Source organism: Ambystoma mexicanum, chromosome 10 (genome assembly GCF_040938575.1).
Source record: "Ambystoma mexicanum isolate Mex_15411 chromosome 10, UKY_AmexF1_1, whole genome shotgun sequence".
Lineage (NCBI taxonomy): Eukaryota > Metazoa > Chordata > Amphibia > Caudata > Ambystomatidae > Ambystoma > Ambystoma mexicanum.
Window position 1 is genome coordinate 1,173,295,414 of NC_090932.1, and position 21,537 is coordinate 1,173,316,950.

Below are 21,537 nucleotides of genomic sequence, written 5' to 3' on the forward strand. Positions count from 1 at the left end.
TCTTTAGATCCAGGGTCAATATTTCAGAAATGATCAACAGATTATTAAGCAACTCATATAAAATATCTTATCAGAAACTATTCTAACTCAAATTGAAGGGCAGTCGGCCGTCCCAGACATGTGCAATTATTCGGGATTATTCTACACAATCCGAGGTTCTTTAAAGACTACATGGTGTTACAAGATACTTACCACTCTCCAACAGCAGTACGAGGTTAACTTTTAAGATCTAATTAAAGAGTATTCAGTGTTACCTGCAAGTCTGATGTGATGCAACTAAATGCAGGGGTTACCCTAGAAGAGGGCAGTTTACATGCCCTTGGGAACATCCCTAGGTGCCAGAGAATGTGCCCTCCTCATTGTTCATAATCAGATAGAATAGGAACATAAAACTAAGGGATCTTGTCGATAGCAATTAGTCAATTTCAATATATTAAGATGGTTAGTAACTCCAGCCTCCAGTATGCAGGAATTGGCTTTTATGTAGCTCAGGCCTAGATGGGAAGCAATGCCCTAGGTGGGAAGCAATGTTGTAGAACAATGGGATACATTTCTACGATGCAAAATATGGGTACAAATAGATGGAAGAATATTGGTATCAGTTAGAAGGTAATGGAGAGAGGGAATACAGAGGGTTACAGGCATTGCATACAGGTGAGGAAGGGAAAAGGGAAACAATCTGGGCCGGGGAGGTTCCACAACACTGCTGCCATTGGAGCAATAATTCTGTAACTTCCCAATGATCTGACCTTCCTAACTGTGCTGCTGAGTCCCTGACGGGGCGCCCACACAGGAAGCAGAGCATTCCCATTTCTGGGTGCGGAGCACTGGGCGAGCAGTAGCATTAGAGCATGAGCGGGCTGTTGTGCATCAAACAATGCACAACATGACTAGATGTAGACTCTTCTAAAGGTTTTTCTAAATGAATGGCTGCCATGCTGGCTGACAAACAATTTGAGATGCAATGTTCTGAGCCCAAAGAAAAGACTGAGCTCTCCAAATGATGGAAGTGTTGTGTGCTTCCAGTCAGTGCATGCCTAGGATAACCTGATAGTTGGTTGTTTGGATCAGATCGAAGGACAGAGACTCCTTATGAGGAATCTTTAGAAGAACTCAAATGATGATAGTCACTATAGAGCCGCCTTCAAACGGGTGTCCTTCCATCCCCTGAACACTTGCTTTTACTCTATGGGTACCTCGTTGGTTGTAGGCCAGGTGCTGTGCATAAAAAGCCACGCTGCACCAGAATCAACCAAGGCCATCGTCTCCAGTTCTCCCACTGAAGGCACATTCAGAAGAACTCCAAGTATCAGTAGGGTCGAAGTTGTCACCAGCGTCACTTCTAGGTAAGATAAGGGACTAACAATGTTTTCCTGACCGTCGTTCTATGGTTGGGACCTGGTGTTTACCAAACTCCTGGGTGGAGCCATCGGACAATTACAGTATATAGGTACATGCCTGCTAGGAACCTGAGATTGGCCTAACTCAACACCATAAGCACTCCCAGGATAAGAAACCAGCATGGAAGTGGCACTGTGACAGCTTTCAGAGCAAACTACTGGAACAAGTTTCATGTGGTTTAAAGAACTGACCCACCATTTAAAAGATTTCAGCGATAGCTTTAAGCCTGGCTGCAGCATACTAGTTTGCAAGGATGCCCCTACACCGGATGTCTCTGGAGACACATGACTTCACACTTATCTATCACAGGCTGCACCTCCAGTCCCCCAATCATCCCTGATCCCACTGACCAGTCCTTTTACTACAGACAGATTTCCTTTTCCCCAGTTCCACAATGTGCAGTTGTCACTGTGATTTGATTGAAATATACCTTTTACCTGTTGTCCTCTGCTTTGAAAAGGCTTTACAAAACCAGTGTCTTGTCAGGATTCACCACTGTAGTCCCGGGTTGTGGTCCCAATCACTATGGCAATGCTGGAGGCTCCAGGGATGAATGCGTGCGCCACATACGTGGCACGGAATGACGTCACGTACCCGGAAGCAGGAACAGACGCAGCTTCTTTCTATTTAACGATCGGCAGTATGAGGCTCAGCGTGTTGCAACTGCCTTGTTGCAGTAATGCTTGTTTCTTTCTTCTCCTTGCTCCTCTCTTCTGTTTATCCTGAATTCTGCCATTTTCACCTTGCCTTGCCCAACCCTTGAATCCTGCTCGCATTTGCAACCTGGTCTCTCTACCCAGTTACTACTTGCTCTGCTGCCTTGCTGTTTTCTGACTCAGCTATCTTACTGAAGAGAGGGTCCTGGGAATGGCCTTTATGACCCATATGTGACTGTCAACCCGCAGAATGAAGAATGAAAAATATGACTCGCTGTTTGGGCTGTCACCGACTGTACCAATGTATCACAGATATGAGAAGAGATATTCTCTCAGACAGCTATTTAAACTGTACCCAGTTGATGGTTTCGAGGAGACAGAGGTCTCATCAATGGACCAGGTCAACTGACAATAATGGCAGGTATCGATGACATCATTAGGGACATCACGACATAGCCATGAAGAAAATACGCATCCATTCATGAAGCTACACAAACATGCTCTAGGTCATTGCTTGTAGTCATGAAAAACATGCTTAGAACTCCTGTAGGTAAATGACGGATACATTTTGCATAATTCTAAGAACCTTTCCTTTCTTTCGCCAAAGCAAAACTGCAAGATGCCGAATGTACGTGGAACAAGCTTGCATATGCTTTAAATAAACATAAGAAACCATGAAAACACAAAGGGAACCTATAGGGTTTGTTTGTTTGTTTGTTTGTTTATTTATTTATATTGCGCACCAGACCCTTAGGTTACCGGGCGCAGCAACAAGTATATGCGAAGCTTACAATGTTACAATGTTATATAAATGAATTTACAATATTACGCCATATTACACAAATTACTAGAATGTACAGATAAAGAGTTGCCGTATTTACATGAATGTACAGTTAACAATATACATGATTAGCAGTAATAAACATAAAGGTTGATGTCGCGTCGGGGTGCATTAGGTAGGACTACGCTTGTGAGTGTTCGGGTGTTAAGTCATTGTTGGCGATAATGTGTTTGATAAGGTTCCTTCTGAAATGGGGGAAGGGTTGGTCAGCTCTAAGGTTAGGTGGCAGGGCGTTCCACAGGTTAGCAGCTTTCACAGGGAAGCAAACGCCACCAATTTTGGCAAGTCTGAATCTAGGTACTGCCAAACAATTGGAGTTGGCGAGTCTCATGGGTCTATTGGAAGTTTTTCTTTTTATTTTGTCCATCAAGTAGCTAGGAGCAGCATTATTTAAGGCCTTATGGGTTAATGAGATCATTTTTAGCTGGATTTTATTCTCAGTAGAAAGCCATTTATGTTGCCGCCTAGTCGAGGAGATATGCTCCCTCTTTCTTATTCCTAATGCAGCTCTGAGAGCATTATTTTGTAGAGTTTGAAGTCTTAGGGTAGTGGCTTTATTGGCGCTACTGTATAGGGCATTACAGTAATCAAGTCGGGAAAGAATTAAGGCTCTAGCCAGGATTAGGCAGCTGGTATTAGACAGGAAGGGCTTGCCTGCTCTGATCAATTTACAGGTGTAAGCAGTGGTGGAGGCTAAGGAATTTACCTGTTTAGTGAAGGACAGGGTAGAGTCGAGATAAAAACCAAGTGTTTTTACTTCCCTCGAGACTTTAATGACATTTCCGTCAATGCTGAAGGCTGAGTAATCTAGGCCCAATTTGTTAATATTGGCTTGTGTGCCCAGAATGATCAACTCTGTCTTATCATCATTCAGGCAAAGACCGTGAGTGGCCATCCATGCCTGAATGATGAGATACACTCTATTCACCAACTCCCCATCCTCACTGTGATCCCCAGAAAGTGGGAAGAGAATCTGTGTATCATCTGCATAGTTAGTGTAGGTGATACCGAGATTGTCCAAATCATCGAACAGAGGTTTGGTGAATATATTGTAAAGGGTCGGAGAGACGCAGGATCCCTGAGGGACACCACAAGTAATGGGTATAGGGTCAGCTGCTGCCGAAGGGGAAAAGACTCTCATAGTTCTCTCACTCAGAAAGGATTCTATCCAACTGATGGCTTGGGTGGAGAAGTGAGCGGCAACGTCCAGGTGTTTGCAGAGGACTTTGTGGTCCACAAGATCAAACGAAGCTGAGAGATCTAGTAGGAGGAGGAGGGCTGTCTTACCCTGATCTCTCAGTTCGTCTATTTGGGCCTTTAAGTCAATCAGGGCTGTTTCCGTTCCGTGTAGTGGGCGGAAGCCAGATTGTCTAGATCCTAGTAGTTTGTGCAGTTCAAGGTAGTTTTGAATCTGTATATAGGCCACTTTGTCCAGGATCTTTAGCAGAAACGGAACTGTGGTGATTGGACGGTAATTGGTGGGGATGAGAGGATCTAAAGTTTGCTTTTTAAGCAACGGGAGCACCCAGGATTGTTTTAGGTTAGCTGGGATGATACCTGTGGAGAAGGATGCATTGACAAGTTTGGAGATGAATGGTGATAGGTCTCTGGCAGCGTCTTTTATTAGCTGTGCTGGGCAGATGTCACCTTTGCAGTTGGATGGTTTGAGGGTGAGGATGATTTTTTCAATCTCGAGTGTGGAGGTTTTGGTGAGGGAGAATTTGGTATGTTGAGGCATGTGGATCGCCTTAGGTGGTGACAGTGTAGGGAGTTTAAGCGAGTCTTTTTTAAGTTGAATTTTGTTTTGGAGGGTAGTAATTTTATTAGTTAGAGCATATTGGATGTCAGAACACCAGGTCTGATCTTTAGTGCAGGTGTCTGGTATGGCAATAGGTGACTCAAGTTCCTTTAGGATGGAGAAGAGTTCCTTCATGCTTGATTTGGAGTTGGCGATGCGATCGTTGTATGAATTTTTCTTAGCCAGACAGACTGCGTTTTTGTATTGACGGGAGATAGATATTAGGTTAGCCTTGTTCTCAGCAGTTGCACATATTTTCCAGTTGGATTCATAGGGTGACTGAAGTGAATCCGGTTGGAAAGACAGGCCTCAGATACATGAAAGGGGAGACATGATCCCTGCAGCATGAGGTCCTACGATGGATTCCACAGCCAAGGACAAGGGCGGTTGGAAAATTCCTGGTTCCAGAGTCAGCAAGTCACCTGCAAGAATTGAGAATAAAATCCTCAAATTGCAGACAGAAGAACTTTGTTTTGCGGTCCCCTCACATGTGACCCAGCAGAACAGGACAATGCTCATTTACTCATGGTGGGAAGAGAAGCTGTTCCCAGTGAGACAGAGTGGAATGATACAAGTGTTGCCCACCAAAACTGCAATCTGCAAGCACTCTTTCAGGCTTAGGTGATCAGACAGTGGTAACAATATGGAACACAGCCCTCCATGTTCTTATCCATTACCTTGAAAAGGTATTCTCAGCTCTGTGATCAGACAGGGTCCTAGGCCTGGGAGGACCCGCTCTAGCCAATCCAGAAGCTCAACTTGTTAGGTGGTATAAAATGTTGCACAGGCCAATGGTCTTCCTGCGACCATGCAACAGTGTAGTTTGCAACATTTATGGGTAGTCTCAGGCGGAGCCAGCCACCTGATATGGGGAGCCAATAAATATACTAATATATCGTTTTTGTATCTGTAGTTAGCCTGTACTGACAAATGAAGACCTCCCGTAGGTTTTTGAGGTGGACTCGATTTGTGTGACGTCACATGGAAACAAAACCCTGTAACATGTTCAGAAGCTGAGAATGCCAGAGAATTGTTTCTTCCTGTGTGATCCCTGTCAGTATTGGATAATAAAGACAATATATTTTGCCCCATGGCTAAGACTTCCATTCTTGCGGTGGGGAGTCTTTGATGGGCCCAAGTTTCTCTGCCAAGTATCTGGACGAATTCTGTGAAGTCCCATCCGCAAGTCCTTAACATTACCATTTGCTGTGGGCTCTGTGACCTTGCTGGTTTTTGCCCATCTTTTCCATTGGATGTTTATAATTTACCACATTGTGACGTGGCTCCTGTGATCATCTCTTTAGTTCTTTGTGGCATCATTTGGCCAACTGCATAAGAACTGCGGGATGTTTTCCCTGAGAAGCATTTTTTCCCACATTATCGGATCTGTTCCCCTGGGCAGAGCCAAGAGTCAGTTTCATAGTCGGTCTCACTGTGGTTGTCCTGGGGGCCAGACGCCACCATCAGCCAGAAAGAGCACCCTCCGATTCTAAGGTAAGGAGGAATCTTGACATGTCTCATTTCTGGAGGCCCAGAAACATTGCAAATATCTAAGTCGCAACTTGGCCCGAAGATGGACAGAGAGCAGAGTGACCAAGTTGTGGCAATAACTGGTCTTAAATCAAGTCCAATTTATGATAATGTCTCTGAGGACCACTCCTGTGATGAGGACCGACAGTAGTCTTACACAATCATTTTTATGAAAGTCAAAATTAGAACCTATTTCATAGATAGCCCATTTGTTTAACTAAGGCGCCTCATCTTTCTCTACCATACTGTCCTGATATACATCCAGCTGGCTTGTAGTGCTTTGTCGATACTGTTTCACTCATGTAAGCAGCGCCCAGATGTCTGCAGGCTTGAGTGCGCTTTTCAAATGAATAATAAATAAATAAATAAATAAATGTGCTGTGGGGCTTGGTGGCACAAGAAGATCAGATGAACATGTGTGGGAGGAAGTCAGTAGGGAATCTGTGAAAACAAATGTTGACTTACAGTCAGATTTTAAATAATGTCTGGGATGCAGGCTGTGGCCACACGTGCCCTCAGGCTGCTTTTGGTGGTGGCACATGCTTGAGTTTTGTCATTTCACACATTGGAAAGGAAGGGGGGAGCTGGACATCAGAGTTAAAATGGCGATCCAAAGCCGTTGTGTTATTTCCTTCTTTTCACCTTGCATTTCTAAAACTGATGATCTACCCTCTTACTCCCTTCCTTTGCAATGTTAACCATAGTCTAAATGTGGAACTCCCACACTGTTCTATCACCAAGCGGACCTTCTCCGGAAATGGTGCTTAGCCACTTTACTCAGACCATCTTGTTCTAACTTCATGACAAGTGTTTGGAATTCAATGCACCAAGACTAGACCTTTTCTACCCTCTTCTTTCCAATGTGTGGCCCCCAGCGTTCCCTTCCCTCTCTCTACCTAAAGTCCCCAGTGTAGTAGCTCTTCAGAGCACTCCTACCCGGCCCATTCATTCCAGTGTTTTCTGTTCTGTCCCAATGTAGGCATATGGCTCATTCCCTGTCCTCTCATTCCCTTGTTTTTATCTTCTGTCCCTGATTTAGACATGCTGCTCACTCCCTGTCCTCTCATTCCCTTGTTTTTATCTTCTGTCCCTGATGTAGACATGCTGCTCACTCCCTGTCCTCTCATTCCCTTGTTTTTATCTTCTGTCCCTGATGTAGACATGCTGCTCACTCCCTGTCCTCTCATTCCCTTGTTTTTATCTTCTGTCCCTGATGTAGACATGCTGCTCACTCCCTGTCCTCTCATTCCCTTGTTTTTATCTTCTGTCCCTGATGTAGACATGCTGCTCACTCCCTGTCCTCTCATTCCTTTGTTTTATCTTCTGTCCCTGTGGTAGACATGCTGCTCACTCCCTGTCCTCTCATTCCCTTGTTTTTATCTTCTGTCCCTGATGTAGACATGCTGCTCACTCCCTGTCCTCTCATTCCCTTGTTTTATCTTCTGTCCCTGATGTAGACATGCTGCTCACTCCCTGTCCTCTCATTCCCTTGTTTTCACTTCCCACCCCAATTGTAGCCACATTGCTCACTCTGTGCCCTCTTGTTCCCCTTGTTGTCATGTTCTGCTCTTCTTGTAGGTATACTGCTCCCTCCCTGTCCTCTGATCTCCTCGTTTTCACTTTCTGTTCATAAAGTGGGCATACGGCTCACTGTGTGCCCCCTCATTTCCTTGTTTTCACCTTGTAATGTAATGTCCTGGTAATTGGCCCTCTAGTTTTCTGATATTTTAGTGACCTCAAAACGTGTGCGTCTCTGGAAAAAGTGGGGTCGGGATGTTAAATGAATAGAGGGGGGTTGCAGGTGCAATATCCTCAGATAGTGATACGCACAGCCCGGAGGTACCAGAGTGCCAGATGCTGGATTGGTTGTAGGTGTTTATTGGCATTGATACTTGGGCATGTGCTTCATCCAGATGGGTGAACCCAAGATTAATCAATTCAAAGTCAGTGCTGTAATACCAGGTTACCAGCTGGTGGATTTGTGTGATATCTAAAGATGTGAACAGTGGTACTGCTCCTTGAAGATGGTGTTTCTAGGCAGATCTCTGCAGTGTGGACTATGAGTAGTGTAGGGTGGTTAAGGGATGGAGAGGTATAATGTAGGCATGCTGCTCACACCATGGCCTCTTACTCCTAGGTTTACACCTCATGGTCTCAGGTTAGGAATACTGCAGGCGATGGCCCTCTCTTTGAGGCAGCGTGTTGCCCTATGGGACCTGCCTGGGATGTAGATCATTTCCTGGCCTATCATAACCTTAGGGTCATCTCGTGGCTGATTGTCAGAAGTTCATTCACCTTGTCACTCCTTGTGTTGAATTTGCGGCCAATGCCCTCCCAACTCCATGTTTTCTTTTGCCCCGTCTGGGATTGTTGGGCCCCTCCATTACACATCCCAACCCACCCCAGTATACATGTTTAAAGTACCTCGTGTAAAACGCCACAAACTTCAGCTCGTCAATGTCCCCTTGAATGATGACATCATCAAAGCCTTCACCATGCCCTAAAAGGAATGAACATTGAGCAGGCAGGTTAGGCAGCTGTACAGTTAAGGTGTTTATAACATACACACTGCAAACTCACCATACAATTCCTCTATGCAGATGGCATTATTGTGAGTTTGATGCTAACAGTAAAACATGTTTTATCTTAAAATACCGCCCAATTGTGAGATTGGATTGCATGGGATATTTACAGCAGGGGCACACACAGAAAATGCATGGGGTCAATACCCCATACATGACCTTCTAGGGCTCCTTATGACATTCAAGCCTGCCAAGGAGAGGGTAACATTGCCAAATGTCTTGATGAAAGAAAGCAAGGTAGAAATCTCCTGATTAAGAAGGGGTGTGTTTCCACCCAAAATCATAAAGAATGGTGGCAATGTGTAACCCTGTTACAGACATACCCGAAACATGCTAACAGACAGACAGGTACAACAGGTAGACATCTTAGAAATGATCCGGGTCTGGCAGAAGACATAAATCCAGACATTCATTGAAACCTACAACTGTACATTCTGGATGGATCCCCTTGGATCAGTGTGGGCAACCCTCTGCTGAATTGCAAGAACCAATTGCTGAACCTGTGTATTATATTCTTTATCAGTGTTCCGTTTGAGACATATGGGTCTCATTACGAGGGACCTGGAAGTTTTTACCAGCACCTTTTCTGGACAGGGTCATTCCGACTCTGCCGCCAGGGGCGCTGAACAAACGACAGGCCTGATCTGCCGATAGTTTAGGCCCCTACCATCAGGAAATTCACTGAAGCACCGGAACTGTTAACAATGGTGTCAGTGCTTCAGTGTTCCCATTCCCATGGAGTCCTATTGGACTCCATTGGAATCGGAACTTACCGTGCTGCTGCCTGTGATATCCCGTAACACCGGGAAGTCAGGCAGCGGAAACGGTAATGTGAAGTTACCGGCAAACTCGTAATGAGGCCCATAGTGTTGAACTTTCAACCACTTTGTGTGGGATGGTTGCTTGTTCTGATGTTAGTGCCAGTCTCAGGCAGATTTACTGTGATTTTAAGCGTGAAAGCCTCTCTTAGTTACAAATATTGATGAGCACATTATGGTTGGTTTCCAGTGTAGACACTTAGAATATAGTTTACATTATGTCCACTTTGCGCATGATTTCCTTTCCTTTTTATTCAGGCCCCACATCATGGCCGGTTCCCAGTGTAATCAGTTAATCCATGATTGACTGGCCTTAACTGTCCTCTCCTGGCATGTTTTACATTGTGTTGTGTGGCAGGCCGGAGGAAGGATGCAGACACTTGAAGGACATTATTACTGCTGTTTATTAACATGATAAAGATAAAGCCTATCAATTCCTATTGCTAGAGGGGTATCCCTGCCTATATAAATAACTCAAGGTGCTTGTCAGTCGCCAGGAAGTCCCAAATTAATATGTCCACTGTCCTAAACTAGTTATAACTGACCCTGCCACTATTTCAACTAACTTAGCTTATACTAAGAGAATGTCTCCCCTCTCCTAATGATCTCTTATGGCAGTGTCTCTCCTTAGTCCATAGTGCTCCTCAGTAAGATATATTCAAATAGTCTCTTGTCACCTTCTGGACAAGATTGTGCAATTCTTTTACAATGTACTTGGATTTCCCCTTTAGGGACAGTTGTTCCACAGTGTTGGGCATCACTCTTTCTGATACTTTGATCCAGGCTTATATGCCTTTCTGACAGTAGTACTATAATCAGGCCTTCTTAGGTTGGTTATCCTTTGTAGTAACTTGACCTTCCCCCTTTCCTGGGGTTGCTCAGTTTGATAATTTCTCGTTTTAGCTGGTTCACTTAATTTCACTTCCCATTCATATTTATAAACGTCTCTCTGCGGTTTCATCCACTCTTTATTTCTTAAACTGTGGAGTACTTTCCATTCTTCCCAGGATGTGTGTACCCAGTTCGAAATATTATCTCTTTTAGGCTTATTCATTATTCTTTTGATCAGATTAACACAGTTCCACTTTAATGGCTTTATATTTAGTACCTCATCAATTTCACTGGGATGGGTTTCTCTTGCTCCATAACAATGCCCCGGCGGCCTCACAGTACCCCCATTCTCCTGTTACCTCGTATTTGCAGGAGAATGCTGTTGGGCTCTGTGCTCGCTCGGGTTTTCTTAATCTGCTTTGGATCTCGTGCTTCTCCTGGTTGTCGGTGCCCTGCAATCGGTCCTCTCTCTCGTTGCAACCGGGTATGGATGTGGGTCGTTGACTCCCCCGCTGGGTGGTGTCGGTGCAGTTCGATGGGCGTACGGCCCACCAGAAAGTCATTGTGGTCATGCTACCACCGGTATAAGGATTCTCTTTTACTCAGGTTCTCTCTACTCAGAAACACAGCTTCTCCAGAGTTTCCCTTTGATGTTCAGGACTCCTCTGAAAGTCGCAGGCTCCATGGCTCACCTCGGCTCCGCATCTTCCAGGCGTCAACTCATCAAGGGGCTTCCCCTGTTTATGCTCTTCTCTCTCTGTCTGTGCTTTGCCTCTCCTTGGCATGTTCTGCCTCTTCCCCGGATGTTCAATCTTTCTTTCCAGTCTACTTGTCTCAGTTAAATGTAAGTCTCTCCTTAAAGAAACAGATGCTTCTCCTTGGACATAATGGGGTATTTTAGTTTTGTCTTCATCCAAGTCTCTGGATTCTACAATTTTCTTCATATCTGATAGTCCATGTATGCTATTAAGGTGGGTGGTCTAGGGAGTTCCTCACAGGAATGGGAGTCCTTGTCCCCTAAGGAGGAGTCTCTCCCAGTGAGGTGCCTCTTGCTCACACCCCTAGGGAGGGTCTTGCAGAGCGGGCTCACCCCCCTAGCCTCAAGGGGGGGAGGCTCCCCCTTGGTGAGAAGGGACACATATCCTTGATTCGTGACAGTTGTCAGTGCTGGAAGGGAGCTCTACTAATCCTCCACATGTTGACCTAGGGCCTCAACAGGCAGTGGGCACAGCGCAATGGAGATTCTGTCCCCACCCACAGAGTCTGATATTAGCTTGCAGGTCTGTTGGTGTGCACTGAACCGCCAAGCACAGACTGCAAGCAGACAGTTGCGATCTGTGTATATTACAGAGCTTCCCTCTGGAAAGTTCTTTATGGCACGCATATCATAACTGCCCTATCTCTAGAGCAATGACCCACTTGCCACTCGTTTTAGGGCTGGAGCAGTGACCAGATTTGTGTTGCTTGTAGTTCATGTGCAACTCCTAAAAAGGGCTGGGTTTTCCACTGGCACAATGGCCACATATGTTTAGGTGTTAGCCCTGGGGATAACAGCAGCACCAGGCTTGTCATTGTGCAGGCATTACACTGCCACAATTAATGACTCCATGCAGGTGCCAAAACAGCACTTATTAGGTCATTTCACTTATATTGTTAATTGAACCCCTGGCATAATCACCACATAGATCAGCGCTTAGCTCTGGCACATGGACTACATTTACACCAGTGCTGTTAATTGAATTAGAAGTGCACAGTTTTGTTCATTGTGCTAGCAATTTATACTTGCTAGAAAAATAGTCTCAATTAAAAAGGATACAGACCCAGTATATCCGGGATTGACAATGCTAGTATACGCCCAGTTTGACAAACTCAGTAGGCACCCAGTTTAACTGCGGTATACTCTAGTTTGAAAATACCCATACCTAGGATCCTGCCTCCCCAGCAAAGAACACAAAATGCATACCTGCACCCTGTGCACTCACCCCCCCACAACTTAAGACCATCACCTGTCATCCTGCTTCTTCATCGGTATGCCTAACATAATTTGCTATCATTATCATTATTTACAGAGTAACACTATAGCCATAGACCCATAAAAGTGAGGCTTCCTCTACAGATAGTTAAAGAAATTAAGGCACAGTGATGAAAAGTGGTTTGCTCAGGATCCCATAATATATGAATTGCCGAAGGTAGGGATTTTAGCCCTGTCTTCCTGGTTCCACAGTTTCCGATTCAGAAGGCAGGGGAGACTTCATCTTCTCCTATTCCATCTTCAAAATGAGCAACAAAAAATATGCTTTCTACAAAGTTGTTATTCATGGTTTGAACCAGTATACTATTCAATAAATCTGGTTTTCAAAGCACCAATATATTTGCAGGTGGAGCCTATTCATAGTCTGTATCCTCGGGCAAATACATCTGAGAAACAGACTAAAATTATAATGTAAACTTACTATAATTGTAATCTTAGTCTGTACAATTGTGTGTACTTTCAAAGCACCAAGTCACATGATGAAGCAACCTGAAAACATATACTTGTAATTGAAACATATGTTCATGAAGCAGGTATGCATCAATTAGTCAGAAAAAAGAAAGGGGATCAAGCCAGTCCCACAATTGAGTGCAGTGGCATGCATATTGGACATAGGTCTCAGCAACAGTCAACCTGCTGACCTACCATTCCAGATATGTACTTGTATCTCATTTACCCTATTTTTCTTACCCATCCATCGATGTCCTTCCCTTGCACCACATTATCAATACCTCCCTGTTTCTTACAATTAATGTTCAGAACTCTGTTCCCCTTTTGCTCCATCCTTTAACTATTAACTCAATCCTCTTTCCTCACCTTGCACGCACCTCCTTCCCTTGCCCACATTGCTCAATTCCCAATTCCTTGGAAACGATGCCATTTAATTGCTCATCACACCATGTCCATTCCATGCCCCTCAGCACCGTCCGTTGCCCTGGCTTACAGTTAGACAGTAGACCTCCTCGATTTGCCAGTCAGCCTCTGGCAGACACCACAACAAGCCATGGTCAGGGTCTTCTGGTATTAGTGGCTATGAGGTCTGCACTTGGATAATGCAGAGCAAAAGGCAGCGATGGGACGTGGCTTTTTTTGTGCTCCAAGTTGCACTTTCTTGGAAAGTCAGGTGCATATTTCAATTTATGTAATAAGAGAGAACTGGAATACACCTTGGGCGTGGTGAGGGAGCAAGAACGGCCTATTATATCTATGTGTATTTTCAAATAAGGTGGAGTGTGTGTTTCAGTTTCTGTGACTGGGACAAGGTGTTTGAGTGTGTTTGTGATAATCCGTGTTCATGTGGCTTTGTATCTATATATCTGAATCTGGTGTTGATGTGCATGTGTGTCTTTTGTTGGTCACATAAAAGAAGAGTGTTTTGGATAGGACAAGGAAAATGATCACAGACTCAGGGGGGGTCGTTCAGAGTTGGGTGGTAACAGTAAAATTGTCAGTATTTGGCAAAAACCCTTTATTTTATCATCCACCCAATTCAGGGTTTGATCAAATACCATCAGTGGTATTCCATGTGAATACCGGCAGTGGTATTTTATGCAGCCTTTTTGCAGAAAGTCCACCTATTTTTACATCTGCCTTGAAGGTGGTGGTAAAAAATCCAAACAGGCCCCACTTTCTTTTAATCTTTCTTTTTATTCCACAGAACGGAAGCGCTGGTGCTTCTCTTCAATTGAGTGAAACATGTTTTTACAAAGTGCCATAATGATGGGGTAAAAGGGTGGGCTTCTCCAATTGTGTCCTTTTACCACCTTCCACATATAATGCATAAAAGGCCCCAAATTTACAATTTTGTGCATAAAGAAAATCGACAGTAGTACTATAAACCACTACTGTACATAATCCATTGCTCCCTTCACATTGATGCTGAAAATGGCTGAAAGAAAATGTTAAAGAAAAACCTTTTATATTAGCGCCACCAGAGGTGGTATTTCTCAAATATCAATGGAGGTATTCCTGATGTACCACCACTGTTGGTGGTAAATTTTGGGTGGGGCAGAAAAGAATTTCAGAAATACCACCCACAGAGCTGTTAATTTAATCAATGGTAGTAAAAAATCCGCTCAACTCTGCGTCCAAAACTAAGTGCCCCACACGGTTCAACAGCCATTTCTATAACCACTATATAAGTAACATCCATGTGTGCTGTTGAGGGTGCTCTTAAACTCTTCTTGTATGAATACACCGGTGATCAAGTAATTCACCAGGACATAGGGAAAGCATTTATGCAGGATCAAACCAAAGACAAGCTATAAAAACATACGGGTCCTTACTTCCTTGACATGTAGGTGTCGTGATACGATGCTGTCGATTGTAACAGACCAATGGTGCATGGGGGAGCAGTTCTGCCAACATTACCATGCAGGGTAACAGAATCTAATATTTAAATGCATACATTGCCACTGAGCGGTGTGAACATGTCCCTGAAGCCTAGACTCCTCTCCCTCTCAATCACTGTGGAGGCCCATGTGTGGGGGCCACCGGGGCACATCTACAACACTGCTGAAATCTAGATCAATGCCTTTCTCCATTTGCAGAGAATGTGAGCGGGGTTTGCAGCACTTGGTTCCTTTGTGGCAGGCCAGATTCTGAAAGATTGTGTCTTTTTCGATAATTTCTTTTACCTTACAGTTTGGAACTCTGGCCCATGGGGCAACAGCCCAGCCAGTCTGCGGGGAAATAGCCTCTTTGCACACCTTGCCAGCCTGCCCCGGGGTCCAACCCTCTCCACTTGGGAGTATTCAAACTGCACCAATTTAGGCTTCCCAAGGAACCTGATGAGTCAAGTGGTACGAACACTGCTGTAGTCTTTTGATGTACATACGCAAGTCTGACCATATGAGGCAAGCTTTTATAGCTTTGCATTGGTTGCCAGTAGAGAGCTGTGTATTTTTAAAATCTATGCTAGATGCTACACAGAATATGCCTTGAAAAACTGCCCTCTTTTGTACACTCGAAATTTACAAAGTATACCCGATATATAACTTTGCGGGATCCACATCTTCACATGTGTTCATTGGCCCCAAAACAACGAACTACAAATTAGGTAATGTGGTAAGTCAGAAAGACGAGGCGGACAAAGGGATGGCATTTCAGCAAAGTTGTATTCAAAGAATAAGAACGAGAAGACCTACCTGTCCCTATAGCCAGAGGGATTGCCCTAACAAAGCTATAACTAGGGTGCTCGTCGTGAAGGTGATTGTCCAAATCAAAAAGTCTGTCCTCCAACTCCAAAGTATCCTACTTTGACCCTACCACTAACGAAAAGGATTCAGCAAAAAACAAAAAGGTGCTCAGGAGAATGACTCCCTTCTCCTGGTCAAGCTTACTCAGCCTTAGTGAATGATCTTCTTATGGTCTCTTCTAATATACTTGATTAGCCCTTGCAGTTCCTCAATGTGGCTTTTCCAGAACTTCACAAGGGTTTGATGACTCTTCTGAATAAGTGCCTCTTTCTCAGGGTTTGGCTATTAATTGAAATGTGATGCTATCAGTGTCTCTCTTTTGCCTCTTGGGTCTTGATTTAAAATATTTCTTTTCCAACTAATGTATCGAGGAAGAGGTCCCCCGAGCTCTTATAGGCTTAGTTGGTAGTTTTCCAAACTACTGGCATGAGGAGGAAAGCTCCCGAAGTCTTCTTGACTCCTTTTGTGTACTTCACAGCTTGTTCCACTGGTATTACTGTTTTCACAATCACTGTGACGAGGGAGATTACTCCTGTATGATTCTTTACTTCCCTTACTGGTTTTGAACTTCTGTGAACCCCACCCAGGTCTCCCGCTGCTCCCATTACCTCGGTGGTCACGGGTGCAAGTCACCAGTTCTTCCCAGGGATCTCAGGTCAGCTTCCCTTCTAGTCTTCCCTTCTAGTCAGGCTCCCTGCATGTCTCTCTTCAGCCTCTCTGGTTCCTGTGCAGCTGAGACCTTGGAGAGGCGGTTCCGATGCTGTTTGCGGACCACACTGTCCACCTGCTTGAGGTCACACCAAAGCTTGGTTCCTTCCAATCTTTGAGAGAGTTGGTTCCCCACCGACTCGCAGAGAGCTTTTCTGACCTCTGCCCACCGTCCTCTCGGCAGAAGACCAGCATCCTTCCACTGCCTTCTCTTCCCCAGGTTTGAGCTTCCATGGCTTTGCTGGCTTGAAGCTGGTTTCCCTTCTTGGCAAGTCCTTCCTTTGTTTTTCCCCCGATTGCTGGTTCATCCCCAGCAGAGTATCAAAGTCCTTCTTTTGTTTCCAGTATGTGTTCTTAATGCCGCCTTGGGGTCAACTCATCCCAGTGCTGTCGCGCTTTACTGAAGTAGTGGTTGTGATTACTCATTCACTCTCTTTTTCCCAGTACTGTGGAGCACCAATCTTTTGTCAATCCAGGGCTCAACTACATGTGAGATGCCAACAGTACTAATACTGAACAGTAAATGCAAAACACAACTCTAACATTAACTGTCAGTTCACCTCATCCTAAAATTGCAATGGATTCAAAAGTACATAATCTGAACATTAATAACAATGCTAACACATCCCTATATGCACTGAAGTAGGCATTAAGTGACATATTTGTCACATTGATTTGTCATCTTAATTTAATGGGTGACAGATAATTTATATAGATCTAAATGTTAACGATATTGTCTAATCCTATATCGCTTTTGAAAATATATTAATATATCTCCAAAACTCTATATATGGTCCAGCCCTATGTCAATCTTAATGTTTCTTTTACTCTTCCTCTTCTCAGTGGTTTTAGGTCTTAGGTGAGTACAAGTAGAGATATTATAATAGCAAACAGTCGTTTGTTCAGGTTGGGTCTCTTGGAACATTAAGGGTCTCATAGGGAAGAGGTTTAGGGAGTTCCTTCATGGAACAAAAGTCTTTATCGCCCTGTGGTAAGACGTTATTACATCAACAGGCTTGTTTTCGCCGATTCTTTAGCCGAACATAGGCCGAAACACTCATTGGATAATATGGGGGATGGATGGGTAAGGGAATGTAGGGGGGAATAGGGGCTACATAACAGGGAAGGGGTGCTTGGGAGGGATCCCCCAAATTTTATTTTAAAAATTAGATGAGTTTTCCTGCCAAACATTTTCAGCAAAAAGAAAACCCTGGCGATCTCAAAAAATAGAACCCTCCCTGTGAGGTCCCGCTTACCGCCACACCTAGGGGGAATGTTGCGTAATGGGCTCACCTCCCTAGCCTCACAGAAAAGGTCTCCCCTCTAGGGAGAAGCAACGAGATTCCATGAATCGTCACAGTAATCATTTCAGAAAAGATGTTGAAGACCCATTTAATCTTCCAATGATCTTTCTAATTGTCTGTGTACTGCTCATTGTTAGGTCTACCTACCAGTGCTACAAACCCACCTTGGTTGGTTCAGTGCGCTATATAAACTCATCGAACATAACACATATATTTAGGGTTCAACTGCAATGAAAAGACACAGTCCCTCTCACACATTGGGCAAGGCTTTTCTGGGAATCATGTGCATTTACCACTGCTCCACACACTCCCTCGCTGTGCCACAGTTACCTTTTTGCATTTAAAGGTGGCAACATGGAAAGCTTGACTGTGTTCCTATGGTCAGATTGGTTGGGTGAAATGATCTTTACACTGAAACCTGCATGGTTGAGCTGGTTCTGAGTCTGGTGGGACAAAACCTAACTAGAAGGAGGGATGTTTTATACCCAAGTCGATACATAAACTAAAAATGTGCATATAGGTGCTTGCAATTTGCAGTATTTTCCACTGAGCCACTGGGAAAGGAAACTCTGTTTAGTCAATATTTGCTATCAAATTCTATACAAGCAACACATTGGGATTCATAAGTGTGCCGGTCTGGAAAAAATGCAGGTAATTCCGGCTCCAGCATTTATTCTGGACCAGCACACTTCAAGTTTGCCGGTGGGGGCCACAGATCTCCATGCAGGCCTGACCTGCCAATATTTTTGGTCCCTATCAGCAAATAAATGCCTGAATCACCTGCGCCGTTACTAAATCTGGCTATGTAAGGAACAATATCGAAGGCATATGTAGAAAAATATCTGTGCTGTATCCGGTAAATTAATCTCGACTCATATTTCCACTTCAACAAAGTCTCCATTTCTAAAATGCAAAAACAGGTGCAGAAGGTAATTAATTCCTTCACCAATTATTCCTGCTCCATTTAACCAATTACACATCCATGGAGGAACAGGAATAGCAGTTGTGATGAATCTGTCAATGTCATCCCTCCTTTCTCAGAGATAACCTTCCCTTTTTTAGCCAGGGTGAGGAAGGTGCTTAATGATCCAAACCCTGGACGCAGATAAATGAGGGAGGATCACATGGGGAGGTGATCCTCTGGGAGAAAACACAGCTTTGTTGGCGGAAAACACATACCCCCCTTTCCTTTTAGGGATGTTCCTTCCCTTCCCCAGGCCTTGTTGGCCTATTGTAATACTCTCCCTCACCCCTTTGCCAACGCCACCTCCAAAACTTCCCCACATGACAGAGGATAATATAACCACAACCGGAATGAGGAAGAGAGACAGAGCAGTAATGATTACTCCCAATAGAGTCCAACATCCACTTCCTCAGTATTGTGCTAAAACCAATCTGACAACAACTGGGACAAGGACGAGGGCTGGCGTAATAAATATGACTAGGACCGGCAATCCCGCGCTGTGGTGTAGTCTTGGAAGATTGCTCAGACAGGCGGGGAGGATTAAATTCAACATGGCTGATAATGAGGCGTGTGAGCTGTAGGAGCGGATGCTGACTGCAACACCTGTCGCCGGTCAGAACGCCAAGCCAAGCACGCCACAGGAAACAGAGCAGTCGAGACCTGAGACCACAGAAAGAAGCTTAAGTGCAGAGAAGCCACCACCGTCGAGTGCAAAGCAGCAGGAGCCACGCCCAGGTGGAAGAGGCATGGAAAAAGCACAGCGGCTAAAGGGGCACATGCCAAGTCAACAGAGTGAAGGAAACCAGAACGAAGACATTCGAAAAGCATTTCCAGCACCCAGTAAGGCAGGGAAAGCGAACGGGTTACAGGGATGCCGCATTGAACAAGGGAACCTGAAATACTTATGAATTGTACCACAAACGGGTTACTGAACCCATATTTATAGGGGGAAAGCAAAGTGAAGTTAACAGTGAATATTAAAGAGAACTCAGTTGAACAAAATCTAACAAACCAACTTTGGGCAAAAATTGTTTGATGAACAAAAGGGAAATAAACACATATAAGTCCTGGCAGGAGAGAATACCAGGCCAAGCCAAGAATATGAGACAGATTGTAAGCCAAGAAAATTCAAGAGCGCATAAAAGTCCCGGCAGAAGAGTATACCAGGCACAGTCAATTGTGTAAAAAGGATACTTAGGAAGAACCATACCCTTGGGATTGTGAATCAGTGAACTGCGTGAGAAAGTCCTGGCAACGGAGTATACCAGGCAAAGTCAATTGTGTGAAACAAACCTTAAGGAGGACCCATACCCTGGGGATTGTGCAAGTCTATGGAATTAATTGCAAATATCAGGAAGAGGAAGTTATCTTCTTAGGTTATAAAGAATTTGATTACATTTTGGAACTTTTGTTTTTGCTGGAAAACAAACCTGGGGAAGGGCGACGTTCCCAGGACTTGTGAACACCATCTAAGTGGAAGCCTTTTTGTCGAAATGTTAACTTTTTTTTAACTTGACCATTTGGGCACTTTTTCAAGCCAAAGAAACACTTGTGTACAGGCGCGTTATTAATGCCACATCATATCATATAGACATTACCCTTAGCACATTAGAGTTATTTTTAGTATGTGAGGGCCAGAATAGTATTTAGGACATAGCCATTTTGCTTTGGACATCTTGACATCTGAGAGACCCTTAGTTTTGGTTGAGGTAGGGAAATATCTCTTAGAGCAGGGACAGCCAAGCATTTTGCAAATTTTTTATAAGGAGTAAAACTCTACAACAATCAACATGGCTCCACTGTGTCTGCATCTCATTTCTGGTTCATCACAGAGTGCTTGTATGTTGCTTAAATCAAATCCAAAAGAAATGACCTATTTTGCATTACATTTGGTGCACCAATACCATAGAATTGCTTGGACGAGTCTATCCTGATGAGATGTCATTACCGGCACCTACAACAGTACAAAACTAAGTGTCCGCTGCCTGCAATGTCCTACCTCACACAAGAAACTGCCCAACGAATACTGCATTTAACGCTCAAAGGCACAGCTGAAAACAACACAGCCAATTATGGAGCTGAAATCTCCAAACTCTTCATACGGGTGAGTGACATGCTACAGCGTTCACTCCACTTTCAAGGGTTCTCTTCCTAAGTCAACGTCCAGCATAGACGTAACGTTGCACATGAAAACTGAAAAGGGACTTGAAACATACCACTGGATTTACTGTGCTTGTTAGGACAGACATCTTGTACAGACCCTGTCCCAATGGAAACCACGAATAAGTAGTCATGTAACCAACAGTGATATAACTATCGAGCTTAACCAATATGGCAGCAACAACAATAAATGTAAATGCATGAACAATCAGCTATACCTGGAGCTATCATGCATTCCATGAAGTACATATCCTGACCAAACATACTCGGCATACCAAGTGTGCCAAAAGACCAATTAATCTTAATACAAGCGAGAATTCAATTGTCTATGAAATCAAATGCCACAACTGAACACACAGTGTCCTATGAACATAATAGACAAATTGTATATATTATCAGAATATCAATCACTCTATACGTAGTACGAGCTCATCACAAAAGTACAGACCAGTCCAACTGGTGATTCAGACCATCTATATGTGCATGAAGATGGAATATGCACTGCTGTTCACTTCTTACCAGCAGCACATCGACAGATCCACTGCCCCTGTGCACCACAACATTTTCAACCACAACCCAATGAAAATCTTCTGGTGGGTGGTTGAACTCACAAAATTGTGTGACCAGCAGAGCTGTTGTATGGGAGCATAGCTCAGGGGCAATGTGCTTGCCTTGGAAGCAAGACGACACAGAGCACCACAGGTTCAATGCTGTG

At 44.2% G+C, this 21,537-nt stretch overlaps 1 protein-coding gene across 5 annotated transcripts in view; it reads right to left on the bottom strand.

Annotated features, from left to right (window-relative positions):
• Positions 1-21,537, bottom strand: part of AIFM3 (AIF family member 3) — a 479,089-nt gene that overhangs the window by 67,869 nt on the left and 389,683 nt on the right. For all 5 annotated transcript variants that reach the window (XM_069619126.1, XM_069619124.1, XM_069619123.1 and 2 more), the window contains exon 20: positions 8,651-8,726. In XM_069619126.1, coding sequence (XP_069475227.1) covers positions 8,651-8,726 — 76 coding nt within the window. The remainder of the gene's footprint in view (positions 1-8,650; positions 8,727-21,537) is intronic.